The 10,101-nt window shown below is 37.4% G+C and overlaps 1 protein-coding gene across 1 annotated transcript; it reads right to left on the reverse strand.

The window, feature by feature from the left end:
- Window positions 1-98: 98 nt before the first annotated feature.
- fgf17 (fibroblast growth factor 17) lies at window positions 99-4,812 on the reverse strand. Its single transcript, XM_057832284.1, has 5 exons — window positions 4,781-4,812; window positions 4,635-4,671; window positions 4,251-4,428; window positions 736-842; window positions 99-401 (listed from the first exon to the last, which is right to left on the reverse strand). Exons 1-5 carry the CDS (start codon window positions 4,810-4,812, stop codon window positions 99-101), a joined length of 657 nt encoding a protein of 218 aa, XP_057688267.1.
- Between the last annotated feature and the right edge of the window lie 5,289 nt (window positions 4,813-10,101).

Raw genomic sequence — 10,101 nt, forward strand, 5'->3', positions numbered from 1 at the left:
TACAATATTTACAAATGAGCATTTTATTATCAGACATGTGATACCCATATTTTACATTTGCCAATATACAAAAACAAAAGAGTTGTTTTTTCAAAATTTCACTTTTTTTTTGCTGCCGACTTACGTGATGTCTTATTCCTTTTTGCGCGACGAATTGCTGGAAATCGAATGAACTCAAAATGTTTGCTTTGGTCAGCATTTGGAAAGGGAGGTGAACCAGTGTGTAGCCTTTTGATAAAATGGACTTCCCTCTGATTCTCTCTTGTTTTGGATGCCTTGATGGGTCTTCCTTTTCTTGTAAATGCAACGTACCAGCTCTCATACTTGGCATTCTGGAAAGCTGTATAATTGTTCTCCAGTACAATCTCTGTGAAGATACAATCTCTGCTATAACCACTGGGCTGTGTATGGATGGGGAGAGAGAGAGTTTTTGTTTATGTTAATTTTCTTTAAATGAATTCGGTTTCAATTAGTGATTCAGTCATGATACCAAAACATGTTATTTCCAAATTGCATTAATATATATGAAATATTCTACAGGTCCATTTCAAAAGTCCATTCAAATGTCCTTTTCCCGATGTGTTTGGCTCATGAATGTTGACCTAAGAGCTGATTAATTTGTGGTACAAGGTATTTAAATAAACATGACATTAGAAAAAGCAACATGGTCTCAGTTTTTTGATGGATGAAGGATTTTCTATATGACTACGTACATAGTTCGTGTATATAAAGTACCTTTCCAACAAGTTTCCCCTTTCGATTCATACAGAGGTACCGTCCACTTTCTGCACCTTTTATCCTGACTCGGCTGCCAAAAGTATCTGTTTCTACAAACAGGCGAGCTGCAAACAAAATAAAAAAACACATATTATTGGAAATCACCAAGCACAAACCCCGAAAATGTCATGTACTATTCAGAGATAATTCATCAGACCTGGAATAATGACTTATTCTTTAAAATACAGGTATGGCAACTAGTGGCACCAGTGGATTGAAACAAAATCAAACAAAGCAATATTTATCAGCATACGCGGAGTTCAAGGGGGGCCAGCCATCACCCCCAGTTGCCTAAAAGTGTCATTGCATGTTTAATTGACTTTTCTATAAATGATTTTAAAATTAAGAGTTTTCCGGTAAAATATTGTCAATAAAATTTTTAAAGCAATAAAACAAAAACACAAAAATGAAATGAACAAAAAATATATATTTTTATAATGGGTCAAAATTATTTTTCGAACAGATCATGTGACTGACACCTTAGATGGTAATTTGCTTTGCTTAGCCAAAACTACCCGAGGACCGAAGAGGCAAGATGGCTATACATTATTTTTTTCAAACCTAAGCTTTCAAAAGCGACAACAACTACTGAGCAAGAACCAATGATTGAAAATGTGGACCATGAACCGTCAGACAGCACCGCCAAAATGTTGAGCAGAGTTTCAACTTGCCCCACTAAAGACGGTGTCTTGCCAATGTAGTTACCCCCGTCAAAAATTGTATCCCCTTACCGTGGGAGCGCACCCACACACACACATATAAGTTATGAGTTATCTCGACTTAAACAATTAATTAAAGCCAGAAAAGAACCACAGTTATATATTTTGCACATGAACGTTTTTTAAACTGGGGAAACTCCATACAGGACTTGAATTACAGTAATAATAGTTAAAGGTCATCCTTTGAGTCACACAGTAAAACATTGCCTTTTTTTCCGTTCAGTACGTATGTTATATTGTACGACAGAAAGGAAAAAATGGTTGTTGTTTTTATGGATGGGCCATGTTTTAAAACCTCGTAGATAACTACATCACCAAAACACCAAAATCAAGCAAATCAGTGCAGCGCAGTGGCTCTGCCCAGGGGATATAATTTTGACCGGGGTAACTACATTGGCATGACACCGGCGGGCGTACCATATTCAATGGATGACGATCTTTGGCGAAAAGTATAGCTGTCCTAAGCAGCCTGATTTAGAATTCCCCTCAAGAATGATGGGCAGCAAAAAAACACTCATTTTCAACTTATTGTTATAAATATGCTTCTAAGTTAATTTTATTGCTGACATTGCGTTTCGGGGTCATCAACATGTTGTGTCCCCCTTGCCCCAAAAGTAAAACTCCGCCTACAGTGGGGCAAATAAGTATTTAGTCAACCACCAATTGTGCAAGTTCTCCTACTTGAAAAGATTAGATAGGCCTGTAATTGTCAACATGGGTAAACCTCAACCATGAGAGACAGAATGTGGAAAAAAAAGAGAATATCACATTGTTTGATTTTTAAAGAATTTATTTGCAAATCATGGTGGAAAATAGGTATTTGGTCAATACCAAAAGGTAATATTAATACTTTGTTATGTACCCTTTGTAGGCAATAACTGAGGCCAAACGTTTTCTGTAACTCTTCACTCTTCGCTTGGTGAAAAGAAATCAACTGTGGGAGCAATAATTAGAAAATGGAAGACATACAAGACCACTGAAAATCTCCCTCGATCTGGGGCTCCATGCAAGATCTCACCCCGTGGCGTCAAAATGACAACAAGAACGGTGAGCAAAAATCCTAGAACCACACGGAGGGACCTAGTGAATGACCTACAGAGAGCTGGGACCACAGTAACAAAGGCTACTATCAGTAACACAATGTGACGCCAGGGACTCAAATCCTGCACTGCCAGACGTGTCCATCTGCTGAAGCCAGTACACGTCCAGGCCCATCTGCGGTTCGCTAGAGAGCATTTGGATGATCCAGAAGAGGACTGGGAGAATGTGTTATGGTCAGATGAAACCAAAATAGAACTTTTTGGTAGAAACACAGATTCTCGTGTTTGGAGGAGAAAGAATACTGAATTGCACCATACCCACTGTGAAGCGTGGGGGTGGAAAAATCATGCTTTGGGCTGTATTTCTGCAAAGGGACCAGGACGACTGACCTGTGTAAAGAAAAGAATGAATGGGGCCATGTATCGAGAGATTTTGAATAAAAATCTCCTTCCATCAGCAAGGGCATTGAAGATGAGACGTGGCTGGGTCTTTCAGCATGACAATGATGCCAAACACACAACCAGGGCAACAGAGGAGTGGCTTCTTAAGAAGCATTTCAAGGTCCTGGAATGGCCTAGCCAGTCTCCAGATCTCAACCCCATAGAAAATCTGTGGAGGGAATTGAAAGTCCATGTTGCCCAGCGACAGCCCCAAAACATCACTGCTCTAGAGGAGATCTGCATGGAGGAATGGGCCAAAATACCAGCAACAGTGTGTGAAAAGCTTGTGAAGAGGTACAGAAAACGTTTGGCCTCCGTTATTACCAACAAAGGGTACATAACAAAGTATTGAGATGAACTTTTGGGATTGACCAAAAACTTATTTTCCACCATGATTTGCTAATAAATTCTTTAAAAATCAAACAATGTGATTTTCTGTTTTTTTTTTTCCACATTCTGTCTCTCATGTTTGAGGTTTACCCATGTTGACAATTACAGGCCTCTCTAATATTTTCAAGTGGGAGAACTTGCCCAATTAGTGGTTGACTAAATACTTACAGTATTTGCCCCACTGTATGTCTGTAAGGTCAAGAAACCGGCTTGTGACCCCTTGACTCAAGCTGGTAACAAGCAAATAAATGAAATAAATTGCCTAGACCGCTTGATTAACTAAATGCTGTCACTGAAAGGATTCTTGTAGAATATACATTCTCAATTCACAATTTAACTTTCTGCAAATTGTTGCAGGTGGTAATAACAACAACTTTGTGTATTGGGGCCAACGTAACAAATGACTTTGCCAATCAGCCACTAATTTGCCAGACGATGACTTCATGGATTCAGCTGATACTCTTGGTGGTATTAACTTGCCGCGGGGGTTGGGTTTTTACAGGGTGGCTGAAGGTGAACCCTGGCTGTGGCTGAGGACAAAGGCTGCCCAGCAGGAGCCTTGTGTATCTTCATTGTCAAATTGGAAGCTCCCTTGGCTTAATGGATCAGTCATTTGTCTTTGATAAAGTAATTTAATATATTAACTATACATTAATTGATATCTGATAGTTATCTGAATTCAGGAAGCAACAACGTTTTCCAGTTATAATATTCTTCATTGTCAAACTGGAAGCTCCCTTGGTTGCATATCTGTTTGCTCATCAAATGATTTGTGTTTTCCCCTCAAGTTAAACATTATATGTATAAAACAACTGTAAGAATTAATGTATCTGGGTAAATAGTTTCATGCAGCTGTATGGTCAAACAGGGGAATGACTCTTACCGTAGACATTGCCATCCTCAGCTGTGGCGGTGACCCTTTTGCCCTGAATCTGGACGTGTTTTGCACTGGTTCGGCTGTAGAGTTGGTAAATCCTGACCTGTCTGCGGCTGACCTGGTCCGTCACTGCGCCCTGTGTCCTCACGTACTGGTTAAAATTAGGAGACGGGTGATTCTCCCCCTTTTTTGTAAAGTGAAAAATACAATCTGTAATGCTTTCTTTCTAATCTAGGATTTAGCCAATTCCTGAGGTCATTCAAATTATTTTGATATAAATTTTAAATGCAAAAATCTGATTGGTGAAAACCATTTATGTTTCTGTACAATTTTAATTTCTGTTGTAGATTAAATCTAAAAAGAAATATAAGGAATTTTCTAGATTCTTACCTTAGCATGGCTCCAGAGCATGAAAAACTGAAATGATCTGCAGAAACAATATATATATCTTTTAACAACAGTAATTGAAATCAAATAATTTTTAGGCAGCCATGGCTATGGCCAAAATGCTACATCCATGGTTACAGTAGACTTACATGTATATACAGCGTTGGTTTATTCCATACATTTTCCCCTTCAATTGAAACCAATCAAGTGGATTCTTAAGGAAGTTGTATCCCAAATGGGTGCTGGAAATTTAGCACAATAAAGCAGCCGCAGCAGTCCATCCACCATAGCAGTCTCTAGAATCAACACTGTGATTTTGCTCCACGTGTATCAAAATTCTCATCCAGTTGAGGAGTGTTAAAGTCCCCTTGCAAAAATCCATGGAGGTCCTCAAAGATCCACCTGGCTACATCCATTATAGTCCAAAATGGGTCACGAATCACAGAAGTGTCAAAATATGATCCGAATGTGTAAAATCTGCTTTGAAAGGCTTCACTGTCAGGACGATTCTGTTTTATACTGTTTCCCTCTTGTTTAAATGTCTACAGGCAAAGTCCTGGCCTGAAAGCTCTATTGCAGATTTTCAGAACAATTACATCTCCAAGATGGAAGTTTAAAAGTTTATCTAATTACACATGATTTGCCTCAATTAGAAGAGCAAACTGACCCTCCTACCTAGCTTTCAGGATCATTTCCTTGGCATTGTATTTAAAAGTGAGTAGACATGGGTGTGGCAAGCAGACTCCTCCCACTACTACCGCCGCACTTTCCTTTCATCTTATGTTAACTGGTCACACTACTGGCTTACATTAAAACACATAATGTCGACAAAAGGCCTGATTCAACCTTTGCATAATATGCAATCAACATCCAAGGCTGAGTAGGATATACAGTAGTCTTTCCTTTCCATGAGAAACAAATGGTTAATATTAAAAACTCAGCATAACTCTGACTCTGCTCTGTATGTAAAATTGATACACTTCCCACAATCTATGGAACAAACCCTCCACCATTGTTGTCATAGTTTAACGCAACATCGTTAAACTCAATAACTTTAAAAATAGCACAAACTTTGTCATAAAAATATCTGCAAAGGGGTGGACGATCTGGATTGGTTGCTAGTCGTTCACAAAGAAAGTAGGGAAAAGGAAAACCAATATAAACATTGAGTGGCTAAACCCACACTTCCAGCACCAAAGTTAGACAACTATTTGACTGACGACATCGTCAATGACTAATTTGAAATATATCATTTGCCATTGACGTCGCTGTTTACAGTATTTTTGTTAACTACATAGTCATGCCTTTTCTATCCCACCTTTCCTGAGAGAAACAGGTGAGCTGGAGCCTGTCTCAGCTGACTTTGGGCAAGAGGAATCAATCACAGCGCACATATAAACAAACAATTTATTTTACCACTGACAATTACGAGCAACTCGGAGTCTTTAATTAACCCAAGAAGCAGGATTTATAAAATGTGAGAGGAAGCTGAATAAAACTTGTACAAACACGTTGGCGACATGTAAACTTCACAAGGTAATACCAGAACTCACAAAAGAATAATTAATACAAAATATTTTCAGTAGCATTGCAAATTTCAATTAAACGATTGTACCGTCATGATAAACTAAAATATCATAGGAAGAGTTTGACTTTTGGGCGGGGGGGGGCACAACATGTTGATGACCCCAAAACGCAGTGTCAGCAATAAAATTAAATTACAAGAATATTTATAAAAGCGTTTTTTTTGTTTCCCATCATTCTAAATCAGGCTGCTTAGGACAGCTATACTTTTCACCAAGATCATCATCCAACCCGCCGGTGTCGAGCCAATGTACTTACCCCAGTCAAAAATTGTATCCCCTGGGCGGAGCCTTCATTTTTCGATCAAAAAAAAAAAAATGTGTTTGAACGCCAAAAACAAATTTGAAACTCAAAAGAATGCATTTAAAAGCTATTTTTCTTTGATTTTTTTTTTTTTTTTTTTTGATTGAAGTCAAAAAATTTTTTTTCATTGAAGCAACTTTTTTGATTGAAGTAATGTTGTTTTGCTTATGGGCCACATTTTGGCTAGGGCATTTGTGTCTTTATTATTCAATAATAAATAATAAATAAGTTGCTTCAACAACAACAAAAAATATATATATTTTCAAACGAAAAATCAGTCCAATCAAAAAAAAAAAAAAAATTCAATCATAGAAAAAAAAGTCTTTCAATACAGAAAAAATATTTGAGACTCCAATATTTGCATTTGAACACTTAATTTTTAATTAAAGAAGTTTTCTTTGATTTTTGCAATACTTTTTGTGTTTGGGCCATATTATGGGGAGGACATTTGTGTCTAAATCATTCAATCCCCCAAAAAGTTGCTCCAATCAAAAAGAATGTTTTCAAACAAAGAAAAAAAATCATTTGAAAAAAAAAATGCCCTCCCCTAACTTTCTTTAAAATTTTTTTTTTTTTTTTATAATATGCAAAGCAAATGACCGTCTAAGGTACTAGTCACATGATCTGTTCGAAAAATAATTTTAACCCTTTATAAAAATATTTTTTTTCCTCATTTCATTCATTTTTGTTGTTTGCTTTATTGCTTTACAACTTTTTTATATATAGAAAAGTCAATTACATGCAATGATACTTTTCCTCCGCTAATGTAAAATATGTTAAATACTTTAGCTGAACAATACATTTACAGGTGGCCCTTCAATGGAAATAAATACACACAAATTTGAGTTGGGTAGTGTCCCAGAATACATTGGTAGGTTATTCGTAGGTTATTGGATGGCATCTCAAGAAGCCAAAACCTGTCACTCAAACTACAAATGCTGTAAGAAAAAAATAACAAAATATCAATGGCATCAAATGTGGCTACTGTAACTCTTAAATTAGCGACCTGTAACAACCTGACTGATCTTCTACTGAAAATATGTTTCTTTCGAAATTGTGCACACACAAAAATGTTGCATTCAGTACATGACACAATGCAAGCCAAATTCATCACCAACTCAACACCATGTTGTGCAAACTGAAATTAAGCTTTCACACGTGGTGAAAATATGGCTATGGACACAAACAACCATTCAGGATACCAAATATTAACATGTTTTTGGGATTATTGGAGCAATCAGCTACAATCAACTTAGGTAGTGTCAGAACTAGGAGTGGGAACCTCTTGGTACCTCACGATAAGATTTGCGATACCAAGCTCACGATAACAATGATCTGACGATATAGCGATACAACGATTTTCGATATATTGGTCAGGAAAGCATTCCAGGATATTCTACAAAAAACTAATGAACAGTAAAACAAGCTTCTACTGTGAATTGGAATGAGTTCATCACTAGTAGACGTCCAATCCATTTGAAGTGGATTTTTCAAACGGATTGAACGTCTATGGCCGTCAGTGGCAGCCAATGCCAGGCAATGAGTAATTTTGGGCCATTTAAGGTCATTTACCTGTTGATTTTCAGTTACTTCCTGTTGATTTTGGGGTATTTTATAGGTCACTTGCTGTTTATTTTGCGTTACACAACAGGAAGTGACCTGGGAATCACCCAAATGAATAGGCAGTGACTCAAACTCAACAGGAAATGACCTGTAAATGCCCTAAAATGAAAAGCAAGTGACCTGTAAATGCCCCGAAAATCGGACCGAATGACTGTGAATGCTCTGGTTTTGAATTAACAATCGTTCCCAGTCAAAATGGATTGAGCGTCGAGCACCGTCAATGGCAGCCTTTTTAAAAAAAAATTAAAAATTGACACCTTTTTAAAACGATATCTCGATTCTTGACAGGATCATATCAATAACCTTTTGGGATACAAAGTATCACGATATATCACCATTTTAATATTTTGTCACACCCCTAGTCAGAACATTCAAACTCTGCATAGAAAAAAACATTTAGGGCCCAGGACTCCTGCAACTGCAGTAACAAGTGTTGCTCCATAACCAGCACTGACCTCGTCGTAAAAAACTCCACCATAAAGAGCAACTGGCCTCCCTTTTCTGACCCTGCAAAAATAGAGGCAAAGATTCAGCACTGGGTGGTCCACTTTATGAATGATCAAACCAAAAGTGAAAACTTGAGGACTCACTTATGAGCTACTTCTTAAACTACCTGAACCACTGAATATTAAGCACAAGAGCTTGTAATTTGAGAGAGAAAAAAAAGTACACATTCCCTGGTGTTCTGTTTATATGTAGAGTCAGGATATCATTATATGATATACAGTGCTGTATATCACTTTTTACCATAATACTTTTGCTGGTTAAGGTTCAGTAGTTTCTGGGGATTATATTTTAAAGCTATCACATAGTCATTACGATTATGTGTGAAAAGAGGCGGACCTTGGGGTAAACAGGGAAATCTAATTTCACAGTTGCACATGTTGATGAACAACAAACAATGGCAAAGGCGACTATCAGTTTAAACTTTCCCCCCCTGTACACCTTGTGTGCCAAATGAAACAAATTCTTATAATGGGTCCAAATTGCTGTTTGAGGAAACAGGAATGGCATTGAAAAAAGAGCCAGGAAATTTTGATTTGGGATGAGTTTCTGTTTATTATAAGTAATATAGTGAATAAGTAAGAAAAATGTACATGCGATTCAATTTGCAGTGTGAATCACTAAATGTTCTGCTTCCACCCCTCACATCTTGAGTTAGGGAATATTTCGCTCCTAGTAAAATAAGATAGTCTGCTGTCCCCCAATGAATGTACAAAATTAAACATTGCCCAATAAATCTAGATTGTGAGTTTACTGTGCCTTGTAAAACCACAAGACCACTTGTTTCTATTCCCACTGATCAGGGAGAAAAATAAATTTCTTCAACACCTAATTTGAGCGGGAAGGTCACTTCAAAGCCGAGACCAACAAGTCGTTGGGGCAATCGATGCTTGGGACTAACAAATGCACCAGTTGTAAAACTTAACAAGGTGTGAATGCCCTCTGTGTGCCCTCGGACTTTCAGTTTGCAAACTCAGCGGATGGAAGCGTCTGTGGGTAGTTTTACACGGCATTTGTTATTTGGGGTGGGGGATACAAATTTACTTGCAAACACAATGATCAGAAAGGTACCAATCAGTATACAGTAAGTATGAAAATGTTGATGGGTTTTAATAACCTGAGTCTGGCTTTGGTTGGAACCAAGGTTAATTTAAAGATAATTTTTATAGGTACTGTAAATAATACGACAAATTGCCAGAATCTACCACTGTTCACAGTTAGAAAAATCATTATAAATGACAAAGATCACAACTCAGTGATGATAGAGTGCCTTTCGTAGATGGAAGGTTGAATCACTGAAAAGGAAGAAAAGAAAATGCATCGCAATGTTTTAGGAAATTAGGCAATCAAAAATTTGATTCAAAATACAATGAAGTAGACAAACCTGAAAAACTGGTGCAGGATAGAGTTTATTTTGAGTTGTACTTTTGCAGTTTCTGACTCAATGGAGGACTGA

Source organism: Corythoichthys intestinalis, chromosome 3 (assembly GCF_030265065.1).
Source record: "Corythoichthys intestinalis isolate RoL2023-P3 chromosome 3, ASM3026506v1, whole genome shotgun sequence".
NCBI lineage: Eukaryota > Metazoa > Chordata > Actinopteri > Syngnathiformes > Syngnathidae > Corythoichthys > Corythoichthys intestinalis.